The sequence below is a fragment of the Mya arenaria genome, chromosome 16 (genome assembly GCF_026914265.1).
Source record: "Mya arenaria isolate MELC-2E11 chromosome 16, ASM2691426v1".
NCBI lineage: Eukaryota > Metazoa > Mollusca > Bivalvia > Myida > Myidae > Mya > Mya arenaria.
Genome location: NC_069137.1, coordinates 16,768,352 through 16,784,656, shown reverse-complemented (window position 1 = coordinate 16,784,656; position 16,305 = coordinate 16,768,352). Strand labels below are relative to the sequence as shown.

General features: G+C 34.8%; 1 protein-coding gene across 1 annotated transcript; it reads left to right on the top strand.

The window, feature by feature from the left end:
- Positions 1–2,477: 2,477 nt before the first annotated feature.
- Positions 2,478–14,478, top strand: LOC128221084 (zinc finger protein 234-like). The gene is made up of 2 exons (XM_052929532.1): positions 2,478–2,612; positions 12,215–14,478. Exon 2 carries the CDS (start codon positions 12,221–12,223, stop codon positions 13,613–13,615), a length of 1,395 nt encoding a protein of 464 aa, XP_052785492.1. The 5' UTR covers positions 2,478–2,612; positions 12,215–12,220; the 3' UTR covers positions 13,616–14,478.
- The last annotated feature ends 1,827 nt before the right edge of the window (positions 14,479–16,305 follow it).

Here is a 16,305-nt window from a genome sequence, read left to right as displayed (position 1 = left end):
AATGAAACTCTCACGTTTTGTTTTTTCTCGTAATACATGAAGTAATTTATTGAAACAAACATGTATACATATATATACGAATTCAGACGGAAAAGCAATACAGATACTTGAGATATATAATTCTGTGTTCCCTACGAAAAGAAACGTACGAATATAAACAGCATAAACTAGTGATCACGTTGAAAAATAATCTATAGAGATTTCATAGTACTGAATCCAGTGTAAAACTTAAGGATTATTCAGTTTTAACATTTATTTTTCTCTTACACGATAAAGGTGATACTGTTTAAGTTATATTCACTTTAAACTTTATAGAATTTCGGATTCGTGTGTAGATTCTCAACTGAAGTGAGTTGATTATAAATATATAAACTGACTTGTTATTCACCTTTTGTTGAAGTGCATTGCGTTATGGTACTTGCGTTTGCCTAAAATGCTTTGGTCACGGACATAACGGACCATGGGCATAACGGACCAGATTTGGGGACATTACGGACCATTTTTTCGGGACATTACGGACCATTTTTTCGGGACATTACGGACCATTTTTCGGGACATTACGGACCATGGGCATAACGGACCAGATTTGGGGACATTACGGACCATTTTTTCGGGACATTACGGACCATTTTTTCGGGACATTACGGACCATGGGCATAACGGACCAGATTTGGGGACATTACGGACCATGGGCATAACGGACAAGATTTGGGGACATTACGGACCATGGGCATAACGGACCAGATTTGGGGACATAACGGACCATGGGCATAACGGACCAGATTTGGGGACATAACGGACCATGGGCATAACGGACCAGATTTGGGGACATAACGGACCATGGGCATAACGGACCAGATTTGGGGACATATCGGACCATGGACATAACGGACCATGGACGTAACGGACCATGCTAATTTTCACAGGTGTTAATAGAGCAACAGTTTTTCTCTATGCTTTCATACTTGTATATTCTTCAATTTGTACTACTATGTTATATATCTGTATAAACACACATTTGATCATTATGCTGTTCATATGCCGTGGAGGAAATAAAAGTTTAACGTTACCACGTACGAAAAGGTGTTATTCCATGGCCATGTAGTCAGTTGCAAATTGGATTTTGTTAAAAATGGCCAATATTGATAAAATTGTAAATGTTAAATAGTGTGAGTCTTGGTACTTTCTTTCAATCTTCGAAGTGGTATTTAACTTGTGTTAATTTCACTTGTGAAAAATTGCTATGCAATAATTATTTCTTTATCAATCAATACAAAAAATACTTTAATTGTCCGTATTCTGTTAAAAAAGTGTTTGAAAATAAGACTAAAACATGTTTAGGTATAATTAATTGAATATCTTTGTCTGTTGGTTTTCATTGTATCAAGGAACGATGTAGCTTATCGGATTGCTCGTTATAATAACGGACCTATACAATGAATGAGGTTAACGATGTATGAACGTAAGAATCACTAGCGGATTCAGGGGACGTAAAATCGTCCAAGATAACTTTTTATTTCAATGCAGGATAAGAAAAATCATAAAATAACACTGTTAAAATGTTCTGGGGGCCCCCAAACTCCCCTGTCTACACTTTAAACCAAATAAATTTTGTTTCCGAGGGAGGGGCGCAGGTAAAAATGGTACACCCTTGAGTTACGCCCCCTCTAACGTCAAATCCTGGAGCCGCCTTGATAATGACTTAAGTTGCATATTGAATACCAGCTACTAGGGCTGATTGGGACAATGAGAGCCATTACAACGTTCACTGACCATTCTGCTGATCATTGTAAGATTTTTACATCGGAATTTTCACTTATAATGTCTTATTGATAACTTCTGTACATGCCAGGGGCAGTGGTACAGTGCAAATGGTCGTAGAAAAGATTTCATAACCAATCACAACAGAAGTAACCTGGTCCGCCCGGGAATCGAACCCGGGTTGTCCGATTGACAGTCCAACGCGCTATCGACTGAGGTGGTGTAAGTAGTTTATACCCCGGGTGCCGGCGTGAGCACATTGAAGGGTCCCAGAGTGACAGTTCAATCACAGCACACCTATCCTGGGCAGACTAGCTATCAAGCGGTTAACCACTACAAGGTGCCTTCACCTCTGCAAGGAACTGACAACTTGTGTACATGCCAGGGGCAGTGGTACAGTGCGAATAGTCGTAGAACGGATTTCATAACTAATCACAACAGAAGTAACCTGGTCCGCTCGGGAATCGAACCAGGGTTGTCCGATTCACAGTCCAACGCTCTACCGATTGAGCTAACCGGGCGGACCTATACCGACTGAGCTAACCAGGCGGAGAATATTTATACCTTAAACATATCATACTCCCTTTATAAGTCCGCCCGGTTAGCTCAGTCATATTGTCCGACAACATTTATTTTACGTTTAGTTCGAAGACTAGCTGTATTGAGCAGTTGCCTGTTTCATGCGCTCTTGTTTTGTATGAGTCGCAGTAACGTCCCTTAGTTATAAATTTACCATTATATGACCATAATAACAAAGATAAGAAAAATTGAGACTCTGCATCAGTAATAGCAAACACTTCAGTGTTTTTTGCAAACTTAAAGTGTCTCAATATAGGCAACATAAACATAAGGTAAACTATTAGTACGGTCCCTAGACTTACCGAAATACGATTATTTACCGAAAGACGGATAAAATTACCGAAAGACGCATGAAAGTTACCGAAAGACGCCTTCTAGTGCATTTATTTTATTGCTTTTATATTAATATTATACAAATACATTACCAAACAAAATTTTAGAGAAAAATATTAAAATATAATGATGTAATAGGCAGTTGAAATTTCAGAGTTCGAGATAGAATTCCGCGTGCCGACTCGCCAACCGAAAGACAGATAAAAGCTTCCAAAATAATCAATTATTCCAATTAATGATGATCTCATAATATTCATATAACTAAAACACACTCATAAAAATGAAAAAGTTCATGAAAATATTTACTTATTGTTCAATTGAATAAAGACAATATGTCAGTGAAATAGTTGTCTCCCTTCGCAAACCGAAAGACGCTTTAACGCAGGTAAAAATAACTTATTAGTTGTTGTATTATGAAAATGATTATGAATTTGGATTCAAATAATATCATTTATATTCTTATGGAAATGTTAGATCAATAAACAGCATTTGAAAGTATTTTGGAATATACTTGAAACATTGCCTTTGAAATAGGTCGAAAATGTCGCTAAAATCATTTTCTTTTAAACTAACTTAGATCTACAGTATAGTTCAGGGCTTTCAAATTTTAATTTTGTTTATATGAAAATTGAAAAAAGAAGTTTTTAAACAGCGAAGTTCTCATCTTTAACACTAATAACCAGACCACACCAAATACACAGAATCAGGCGATGTTTAAAACAACATAATTATCACCCGGTATATGACACCCCACAAAGTAGCGGCACGTTTTTTGGAGGACAGTGTTAATTCTTTTCGGCTCTGTGACACGTGTTGAGTAAATACCATAATAATTACGCATTAAAGGACCGCATTAAGTGTACATTTATAATTGCGGGTGATTTTCACACAAATTGACGGCTTCATTTGAAGATTCATAATCGTATTAAAGAAGTACACATGAATAGAACTTTACACTCTGAAATCATTAATGATGGATGAGTTTCCTTGTGCTATATGTGTTGTTGACTGTAGTAGTGATCAATGCATACATTGTTCTAATTGTATGTGTCATGTATGTAGAGAAATGATGAAAAATAAAATAAAAATCTAGTATTAAGTTAACTGTATATATTTGTCATGTTCTTACTTCACCTTAGACATATCAATAAATCGTATTTCGGTTGAGAACAGGAGAATACTCTTATTGGCTAAATAAAGGAAATTCTTTTGTCAAAGAACTCATTATTTCTAGATATTATTTTATAATTTTTGGCTACAATGTGTAAAATCATCAAATATATATGAATATTAAAAATAAATACAATAGCAAGCGTATTTCGGTAAATTTCTATCATGTTTACTCCAGTTTAACCATATCCATAAATCGTATTTCGGTTGACGACGGGAGATAACTCTATTTGACTAAAAAAGGGAAATTCTTTTGTCAATAAAGTCATTATTTCTAAATATTATTTTATAATTTTTGACTACAATGCGTATAATCATTATATATACAAGATTATTTAAAAATAAATGCATTAGAAGGCGTCTTTCGGTAACTTTCATGCGTATTTCGGTAATTTTATCCGTCTTTCGGTAAATAATCGTATTTCGGTAAGTCTAGGGACCCCTATTAGTATAGAGATAATATATACGTTAATAAAGTATTTATATACAACAGTAAACGTTTTTCTAAAATCCAATCAATGCAACCTTGTAAATTGCAAGTTGTAACATGAGTTTTCGTATCGTAAATCAATGCATAAAAATATCAATTTTTAAAGATGCCAAGTTATTTTTATGTTTAGGAATCGCTATTTCTCCGACTCAAATAAATGGATTATCACAATCAGGCCAATCTTGTCCACAGTGATTTGGTGGGAATGAGCTGAATTTTGACCTTTACAAAATTTAGTGACATTTAACCTAAAATAACATAAAATATATATCTTTAGGAATCTGAAGAAAAAAATATATATTTTAGGTTATTAGGTTAAATGTCACGAAATTTTGTAAAGGTCAAAAGGGGATAGCCAGGGAAATGGGCTGTTTTTTTACCTTCCAGGTGGCCCATAAGTGCCGTGTGAATGCGGTGGTTCTGTTTTCACTCCAAAATTAACGCAGAATAGGCCTTTCCTATAAATCCTGTGAATGGGGGGGGGGGGGGGGTGCGGTCTGAATTTTACCAGCAATTCTTCGCCATGGAGTGATGATTTGGACCAAAAGTCAAAGTCCCCACTTCACCTGACCTGGGGGCCATGACTACAATTGACTGCTGCATTATTGCGGGATTACTCTAATTCTGAAGGATTTACCATGTAAAAAAATCAAGTCAAGTTGGTGCATTAAGGTACATATGGTGTAAGTATTCCGAGTATTCATGGTTTGTTGCTTCTTGGACCAGGCATAAACTTTTACTTTTTTTGTTCTTATAATTGCTTGTTTGGGCCATAACTTCAAGATCGAGCAATATTGCCCAATTTGATCAATTCACTAGCCATTTGAGGGGGATGTTCCGTTCTGAAATTTATCTTGGTCTTTTCAAAATCCTGGGAATTTCCTGAGAATGTCATGATTCCTGGAGCAGGTATCCTGTCACACCAGGATCTTTAAGTTACCCAGAGACAAGGACCAGGACAATTCCAAGATACTCCAGGACTTTTCTTTTAGCAAATAAGATAACGGGCAGGAATTTATCAGTCAACACCAGGAATTTTACATTCAAATTATTCTGAAAGTCAGGAATTTAGATAAATTCTCAATTATTCAGCAACAAAACAAAATTGCTTGTTTATCCTGGTAGCTAGGAAACATTCAAAAGTTTAATTCCTGTTTTCCTTTAATAGCAGGCATTATTAAAAAAGAAGGTTTTGTTCAGAATATCTTAATCTTCATTCTAATGAGTAAAATGAAATTAATATTAAAATATAACTTATTACTAATTAAGAATACTGTCAAAATCATTTCAAACTATAATATATATACATGTATGATCATATAAATATAATTCATGTAACTGTTTTTTTATTGTATTATTCCTAAATAAAATGATGCTATATTTTGTTTTATCATGCATGTATGGCAATTATCATTTTTATCTAAATGAACAGAAAGAATACTGCTGACAGGTTTATTGTTGCTACGTGTTCAAGATTTTTTCACTCTTCATGGGTATATATCACGAAAATACTTAATCACGAAAATACTTAATCTCAATCTTAACTCATTTTACCTCATTAAAGCTTAGTATAAGTCAAAATCTTTCATGTTTTTATTTGTTTTGAAAACGTATTTTCTCATAAAATGTGTTTTTGAAAGATTTTGTCAATATTTTGGAGAAAACTTATTCTAGAGCAACAAATATACTTGAGTAATTGTTAAAAGGCAATGAATTGTACTCAAGTACATCTTTGGCTGTAGAATATTTTTCATTAGAATCTAGACCAAAGGTTTTAATCAATATATTCAATGATGGAATGCGCTTTCAAAATTTGTAAAAAAACATATTTTTGTCAATAAATTCTGTTGTTATATGGTAAAATGAGCTGGGATTGAGTTTAAGATTTGACTTAAGTATTTTCGTGATATTGGGGCCTGGTGTCTCACATCCTGGGCTAAGCCCATTGAAAGGTCAGGCAGAAAGCCTCCTGCAGAGGTTTACATGAGCCAATCAGCATCAGGTTTACATTCGTTTGTGTCGGAAATTTAAATGTATGGAAAAGAAAGTAAACATGGTGGTTTCTGAAGCTTTCCATATTTTGGATATTTTTCCGAATCGTTAAAAAGGTAAGAACAGTTTCAACATGTATCTTTAAATACAATATGTTTAGGAATAATTTAAGTATAATGTTTTTGAAATTCTTTATCTGACAGCATTAAATTTTAAACATTCTGTGTTATGCTCTCTTTCCCAACATTTATACAATGTTGGGATGTTTTGAAGCTTCATGACTGTAATACTTTGTGTGACTGTGGTATTATACGAATATATGCACAAGTGCTATAACATGAAAGAATAAGCTGTATCTCTATATTAGTTTTACAATTTTACAATTGAGCTATCATTAATTTATCATTGATGATCAATTGGGTATGTATGCATGTGCATTATCTTATTATTTTAATACTACAGATGACCAATGTTGTAAAGATGAGGATCTTCAGACCAAACAAGATATGATGGGAAAGTTGGAAAGCTAAAGAACAATGATGGCACTCCCTACTCAACCACATGGTAGGTTGCAGGGTGTCTGTTATTTAATTTCGGATTTAGTTTTCAAACTTTATTTGATTAGCCGGACTTTTCATAAAAAATTGAGGGTTATAGAATGGCGAAAACCGGGCACAGGCGTTAACAATTCTGCATTAAATATTTCATTATATGAAATAAAATCAAGTTTTTATCCAATGGTTATCAAACTTGGTCAGTCTATTTGTCCGCATGTTATTTTGATTATTAAAGAAATGGGTCATCTTGGGTCAAAAACTAGGTCACTAGGTCAAATTTTTAAAAGAAATATTTCACGGTAATAAATGTCAAAAATAATAAATGCTCATTTTTCCACACACTTATAAATGGAATTGTTTCTGTTCATCAGGTTATTTGTATGAACGATATCTCCAATAAGTATAAATATGGGTCTTTTTGGTAAAAAATATGAGGTCACTAGCTAAAATCCTAGATTGGCGAAATTGCATCATCCTATAGATCCTATATAATGTTTTTATATAATATTAATGTGAACCATAAAGTAGAACTTTTAATTATATAATAACAGTAACATTCCTGATGTATGTTATTAACCAGGTTTTCACATGGTGAAATCTGGTTATTAGAATGACGAACGTCGTTGTTCGGGCGGGCGGGCGGGCATCGTCAAACTCACCTATGAAACTGAATAACTTTAGTAAGGGTTGACATATCTTGACAAAACTTGGTCTATAGAAAGAGTTTATGGGTACCTTTCATGGGATTGCGTTTGGGGTCCCTAGGGTCAAGGTCAAGGTCACTGTTACTAAAAGTAGAAAAATGGTTGAAACTGAATAACATTAGTTAGGGATGACATATCTTGACTAAACTTGGTCTATATGAAGAGTTTATGGAGACCTTTCATGGGATTGCATTTGGGGTTCCTAGGGTCAAGGTAAAGGTCACTGTTACTAAAAATAGAAAAACGGTTGAAACTGAATACTTTTAGTTAGGGATGACATATTTTGACTAAACTTGGTCTATAGGAAGAGTTTATGAAGACCTTTCATGGGATTGCATTTGGGGTCCCTAGGTTCAAGGTCAAGGTCACTGTTACTAAAAAATTGAAAAACGGTTAAAACTGAATATCTTTAGTAAGGGATGGAATATCTTGACCAAACTTGGTCTAAAAGAAGAGTTTATGGAGACCTTTCATGGGATTGCGTTTAAGGTCCCTAGGTTCAAGGTCAAGGTCACTGTTACTAAAAATAGAAAAACGGTTGAAACTGAATAACTTTAGTAAGGGTTGACGTATCTTGACTAAACTTGGTTTATAGGAAGAGTTTATGGAGACCTTTCATGGGATCGCATTTGGGGTCCATGGTGTCATGGTCAAGGTCACTGTTTCTAAAAATAGAAGAATAGTTGAAACTGAATAACTTTAGTCAGGGTCCACAAATCTTGACCAAACCAGGTATAAAGGAAGTGTTTATGGATACCTTTCATGGGATTTTGTATGGGGTCCCTAGATTCAAGTTCAAGGTCACTGTTACTAAAAATAGAAAAACGGTTGAAACTGAATAACTTAAGTTAGGGTTGAAATATCCTGACCCAACATGGTATAAAGGAAGAGTTTATAGATACCTTTCTATCGATTGCATTTGGGGTCCCTAGGGTCAAGGTCACTGTTACTAAAAATAGAATCTAACAATGACCAATTGCTCTAACCTGGGGCGTATTTAAAGATATTATAAAATATACAAGTTTTCATAATTTTTCAGATGTGGTGCACAAAAGGTTCGGTGTGAACACAAGTGTCATCTAAATTGCAACTGGTTAATGCCTTCAGATCATGTGCCAAAGGAACATACCCAGCAAATAACAAAATTGAAATAATCGTTTGTTTGTAAATATTAATAAATAAGAAATTATATGAAATTAATGTTGTGGTTTACTTTTAATGAAACTAAATATGAAATATGGTCTTGTATTTTTCTTGGACAAAATGTGTTCTCTAATAAAATTCCAGGTCCTTAAGAGTTTCCCAGGAATTTCCTGGTCCCACGAAATTCTCAGGAATTGGTTCCAGGAATTTCCTGAGATCTTGGGTAATTCCTGAGAAAATCCTGATCCCAGGATTTTTTGAAGAAATTTCAATCCTGCTGTTCCCGGATAAATCCTGGGTCCAGAAAACCAGGAATTTCCTGGGATTTTCTCAGGATTTGTTCTCATGAGATTCTCAGGAACCTCTTGGTAATTTCTGCACTGGTTTTAACTTCTGCTTTGGAAGTTTATGACATGCAAAGCTTTTTTAAAAATTCACATCGTTATACTATGGCAAGGGACCACTTTTTCGACCGAACCAGTTAGGTTTGCCCAACCTATTAAGTCAATTGTTTGGCAAAATCACCCATGATGATTGCTATAAGAATAAAGAAATAGGATGTTTCAGGTTTAAATGAATCTTCAAATAGTAAAAAAAGATAATTTATTGTAAAGAATTTTATTTGCACTATTGAATATTTAATTTTAGATCGAGATAATCGGTTTGTTATCACATAATATATATATTTTAAACAGAGTACTTTGTTGTTGTTTTTAGCTCACCTAAGCACGAAGTGCTCAGGGTGAGCTATTGTGATCGCCCTGTGTCCGTCGTCGTCCATCGTCGTCCGTCGTCTTCCGTCGTCAACATTTTGACTGATAACACTCTAGACATCACAATTTGGACACTATCTTAATGAAACTTGGTCAGAATGTTACCCTCAATAAAATCTTGGACGAATTCGATATTGGGTCATCTGGGGTTAAAAACTAGGTCACCAGGTCAAATTAAAGGAAAAACTTGTTAACACTATAGAGGTCACATTTATGACTGTATCTTCAGGAAACTTGGTCAGAATGTTAATATTAATAATATCTAGGTCAAGTTCGAATCTAGGTCATGTGCGGTCAAAAACTATGTTACCAGGTCAAATTGAAGGAAAAGCTTGTTAACACTCCAGAGGTCTCATTTATGACTGTATCTTCATGAAAGTTAGTCAGAATGTTTATATTAATAATCTTGAAGTCAAGTTTAAATCTGGGTCATGTGCGGTCAAAATCTACGCCAACAGGTCAAATCATCGGAAAAACTTGTTAGCACTCTGGATGCACATTTATGACTGTATGTTCAAGAAACTATGTCAGAATATTTATATTGATAAGCTCTAAGCCAAGTTCGTATCTGGGTCATTTATGGGCAAAAACAAGGTCACCAGGTCAAATTCAAGGAAAAGCTTGTTAATACTCTAAATGTCACATTGATCAATGTTTCTTCATGAAAGTTGGTCAGAATGTTTATATTAATTATCTCTAAGTCAAGTTTAAATCGGGGTCATGTGCCTTAAAAAAACTAAGTCATTAGGTCAAATCATATGAAAAGCTTGTTAGCACTCTAGAGGTCACATTTATGACTGTATGTTCATGAAACTTGGTCAGAGTGTTTATATTGAATACCTCTAGGCCAAGTTCGAATCTGGGTCATGTGCGGTCAAAATCTAGGTCACCAGGTCAAATTTAAGGAAAATCTTGTTAACACTCTAGAGGTCACATTTATAACTGTATCTTTATGAAAGTGTATGTATTTGTATGTATTTCTTTAGACCTTGCGGTCAAGGATAACCCGTGAAAGTGCAAGCACTTATTTCCAACGGGGTCCTTTGTTTTTGCTGAAGGGACAGCACGCTGAAGAGACAGTGGTGGGATACAAGGAAGTCCGGGTGCGATACCCTAGCTCTTTTTCGAAGAGACCCCTTCGTTCTTTTACGTGCTCGGTGTAAAGCACCGATACACGGGGTACAACTTTCCTGGGTTAAACCAGTACTGAGTACACCACTTTTCCAAGCACTACCTTTTAAATGCCAAGCGCCAGGCAAGGGAGCTACTTGTACCAATATTTAACGTCTTTTGGTATGACGCGGCCAGGGATCGAACCCACGACCTCCCGCTCCGAAGGCGGACGCTTAACCACTAGGCCACGGAGACGGTAAAGTTGGTCAGAATGTTTATATTAATAATCTCTATATCAAGTTTGAATCTGCGTCATGTGTGGGTAAAAACTAGGACATAAGGTCAAATCTTAGGAAAGCTTGTTAGGACTCTAGAGGTCACGTTTATGACTGTATGTTCATGAAACTTAGTCAGAATGTTTATATTGATTAAATGTATGCCAAGTTTGAATCTGGGTCTTGTGCGGTCAACAACTAGATCACCAGGTCAAATAATAGGAAAAGCTTGTTAACACATTTATGACCAAATGTTAATGGAACTTGATCAGAATGTTATTCTTGATGATCTTTATTGGATCAGGTGAGCGATGTAGGGCCTTCAGGGCCCTCTTGATTAAAAAGGGTAGAAAGAAAATAGATATTTTGTTGTCAAACTGAAACATTTATATGACATTGCAAAGCAATTATAATAACGAATCATGTCAATAAAACATAACCCATCCCTGATCTCATTATAATTAATTAGTTTAAGTGATGGGCAACCGGTTTTGATTTTCATAACTGATAAATAAGAGACCCTGATCTGTCGACTATCCGATTTATCGGCTGTCAAAGACAGTATCACAAAGGCGTCATTTTCTGATATATATCAATAAGAGCCTTAGTGTCCATGTATATTTAATTTCTAATGCTTCAGTAGGAAAACAGTTATTATTTCTGGCGCATTGAATAATTCTACACATAATATATAAAATAGGTATTAGAAGGTTTATAATGATGCTTTTCATTATGAATATCTATGATCACACAGTTTTAAACCTTTTATTTCATAAAGCAGACTGTGTGTGGTGCTCATAATTACAAACAATGACTGTATCTTATCTTTGAAAAGTTTTTGCTCTTAATTGTATTCATTCGTCTGCAGATAGAGTTTGGATCTGTCATCATTGAAGTACCTAGGGTTTACCTGTTTATTATTATTTGTTTTATCATTAAGTTGCCTCAAGTTAATTCTTTGATAAGATTTACCTTTTATGTTTTGTTTTCTTTATTTAGGATTGTAGGGATAAGAGTGAGGTTTGTGCACATAAACTTGTTTAAACCCCCCAGTAAATTTACATTTTTACTGACCATTCCATGGCGGTACCTTTGTCTTCTTTGTCTTTGACGTTTACCCAGTGCCATTAAACCGGATTTATGTTTAAACCCTCGGCCACTGAGCTTGTTTCTGTAGTTTTTCACATTAGTATTGAACATGACTTATATTTAAAAGTAGAAAAGTAACAACAAGAGTGAACATATTACCAACATTGTTTGAATTATATAAAACAGTACATGTATAATAAATAAAGAGATATACTGATATGTATTTTATTTTCAGATTCCAATGGAATTACACACACAGGTGAAGACATACATATGTGAGGTGTGTGGAGCTAATTTCACCAGGAACTCCAGTTTAACGCGTCACATGATCATACATACAGGAGAGAGGCCATTCAAGTGTGAGATCTGTGGTGCTGATTTTAATCAGAAAAACACTTTACAATTGCATATTAGAGCGCATAGTGGAGTGAAGCCATTCAAGTGTGAGATATGTGATGCTGTTTTCGCTCAGAAATGTTCTCTATATGCACATACAAGAATACACACAGGCGAGAAACCTTATAGGTGTGAGCTGTGTGATGCTGCATTTTTGAAGAAAAGCGATTTAGGGAAACATTTAAGAATACACTCAGGAGAGAAGCCATACGGATGTGATATGTGTGATGCTGTTTTCTCGATGAAATCTCATTTAAAAATACATGTTATAAAACACACAGGCGTGAAGCCATACAGATGTGAGATATGTGGTGCTGAATTTACTCAGAAATACTCGGTTCAAAAACACATGAGAATACATACAGGAGAGAAGCCATTCAAGTGTGAGCTCTGTGATGCTGTTTTCACTGAGAAATCAACTTTACGTTCACATATAAGGGTACACACAGGCGAAAAGCCGTACAGGTGTGAGATATGTGATGCTGCTTTTCGACAGAGCAGTATTTTGCAGAAACATATCAGAATACACACAGGAGAGAAGCCATACAAATGTGACGTTTGTGAAGCTGTTTTCTCAATGAAACATCATTTACAAACACATTCAATTAAACACACAGGCGTGAGTCCATATAAGTGTGAACTATGCGATGCTAATTTTACTAAAAAAAGTTCTTTAAATGCGCATATAAGAGCACACACAGGAGAGAAGCCATTCATGTGTGAGATATGTACTGCTGTATTCTCTCAAAAACAGTCTTTACATGCACATCTAAGAATACACACAGGCGAAAAACCGTATACGTGTGAGATATGTGATACTGCCTTTCGTCAGAAAAGTATTTTACAGAAACATTTAAGAGTGCATACAGGAGAGAAGCCATTTAAATGTGATATATGTGATGCTGTTTTCTCAATGAAATATCATTTAAAATCACATACAAGAAAACACACAGGCGAGAAGCCATTTAAGTGTGAGTTATGTGAAGCTGCTTTCTCCCAGAAAGGTGAATTAAAAAATCATATAAGAGTACACACGGGAGAGAAGCCATACAAATGTCTGATATGTAAAACTGGTTTCTCTCTGAAAAGAAACTTAAAAGCACATATAAGAATACATACAGGAGAAAAGCCATACAAATGTGAGACATGTGATGCTGCTTTCTCTCGGAAAAGAAAACTACAGACACATCTAAAAATACACACAGCAGATGAGCCGTATGAAAGTGAAACATGTGCATGATGCTGCTTTCTCTCATAAAGGTGATTTACAAAACACATAAGGCACCATGCAGTCGAGGAGCCTGTCAGGTATAGGACATGTGATGCTGCTTTTACTCGGTAATACAGATCACAGAAACAAGAAGTATGCACTCCAGTAGAGAAACTATTCAATTGTGGTACATGTGATGCTGTGTTTCCTCGGAAATATTGTTTTTAGAAATATAACTGTACACACAGGAGAGAAGTACTAGTAATTCAATTGTAAGATATTTGCTGCTGCTTTTTGCAGAAGGGTTATTTTAAGACACTTATAAGAAAGTGTCAGACATATATGACATATTTCTCCAATGAATGTTGTTTGTAGAAAATACACAGGGGAGAGACTTATACCTCAGGAAATATTGATTTTAGAAACAACTGTACACACAGGAGAGAAGTAATACAATTGTAAGATATGTGATGCCGTTTCTCACAGAAAGGTAATTTAAAGACACTTATAAGAAAGTGGGAGACATATGACATATTTCTCCAATGAATGTTAAACACACAGGAGAGAGACTTATACTTATTTGAGATATACAATGCTGCTCTCTTAAATAATAATTTACAGACAGATATAAAAATACACACATAGGAGGCGTTCCATGCAGTGTAAAACTACAGGCTGCTGTCTCTGATTTGTAGTCCCATATGATAATACACACAGGCGAGAAGCAATACAATTGTTATACATGCGATGCTTCATTATCTTGGTAGAGTAAATTATAGACACATATGTATTTCTAGGTACACTCCAACTAGAAAGTGTCTGAATAATCAAATTGAATATATATCTTATATTTGTCTGTGAAAAACTGTCTTAGAATAAACAATTATTTACAATTATTGTTCTTTGAACGTTTGCATATTTTACTTAAATATCACTAAGGTCTTAGGGCGCAAATACGAAATACGATAAACAGCATAATAATGTAGGTATATTCCTAATAAAGTGCTGCATGTGCCGTCCTCAAGTTAACAATTTCTATCTTACAACAAGAATGTGCAAGTTTATTGTTTTGCTCATTCTACGTGATTAAGAACAGATCGGTGTTTACCATTTCAGAACTGATTTAAAGATTAGTATTACATTGAGAAGTAATTAACTAATCAGTGGTTATTTAAATATTGTTCGTGTGTTGATATTTGTAAATGCATATATGTTGTTTTGGTAATTTAAAGCTGCACTCTCACAGATTGAACGTTTTGACAACTTTTTTTATTTTTTGTCTTGGAACGGGCCAATTGTTGCGAAAATCCATTGAAACCAGCTATAAAAGACTGCTAACAAAGAATCAGATCGCAGATTTTTATATTGAAGTACAAAAAAATGATGTTTTATGCATTTTTCTTAAACCATTAGTAAGCCATAAAACAAGTTTTGAACGGAAATCTGATAACCTACGATCTGACTTTTTGTCAGCAATCTTATATCATTGGTTTGCAGATATTTACACAAAAATTTGTACTTTCCAAGACAAAAAATAAAAAAAAGTTGTTAAAATGGTAAATCTGTGAGAGTGCAGCTTTAACAAGAACTGTTTTAAACATAAACTATATAACTTCACCTAATGTGTTTGTATCTTCATTACAGGGAGCTAGGGTACTAAATATCACAATGGATATTCAATACTTCGGTTTACCATTTTATTGCGAAGGCATATATATATATATATATATATTATGTAGCATAGGTCGAATACCAGCAAAATATGATGTTAAAGTCATCATCAAATTTGGTCAGAATCTGTACGGGTATGATATGAGACAAGTTTGATAACAAGCTTCATCGCTAAAGTCACTCGAGAGTTATCATCGTTTGCTTATAGAAATTGCCCTGTAGTCCGTCTTGTCCGATCACTAACTTTATAAGCCTGTCTGCAATAATCACCAACTTTGGTCAGAATATGTTTGGGCATGATATCTCAGCCACATGGCTTGAGCCACTCGATAACGTCCGTCCTCTTCATCTAGAAATTTCCTAAAATCGGTCTTGTCCGATCAATAACTTAAAAACCGTTTGTCCAATAAATACCAAATTTGGTCAAGCTTGATGGTCAGCCATATCGCCTCATTTATTCTAGATTTATTTCCTGTAAATCCTCATAAAAATGTGTTAACAGTGCCCGCTCTATTACGTAAATTCACTCATTGCCGAACGTGGTGTCCTTAAACTTGGATGGGTGTATTTTTTGACATTTTGTTAACATAAAGAGCTCTTTATCTCCCCGTTACAGTGTTATGTTTGAAAAGAAAACATACATATACACTCTTTATATGAGTGGAACAATATTGACATTTTGATTGTAGAAACATTTTAATGATATTGCCGTAAATATAAATCTTTCTAGCACACCATTCGGAGCTCCTCGGCCATTTTTTCAAAAACAACCTCGGATGTATGCCGGTACATCTGTTGAAGTAGTCCGTATTTTTTTGAATAAAAGCATTAATGAAATGTAGTGTTTAAGAGTTGTATTCATTGCTCTCAGTTTAAATTGATTGCCAGTGAAGTGTATTATTGCAAACATAATTACGATTCCCAAGAGTTAAGTCATAAATTTTAACTACTAAATAAGATTACTACGCGATCTATTTGCAGCGGACTTAAACGTACCACTTTTTAAGTATGTAAACCGTCCATATACATCCGAGGTTGTTTTTGAAAAA

What these genes read in the sequence shown, in the direction of transcription:
- LOC128221084 (XM_052929532.1), top strand. Translation starts at nt 12,221, where the DNA reads ATGGAATTACACACACAGGTGAAGACATACATATGTGAGGTGTGTGGA.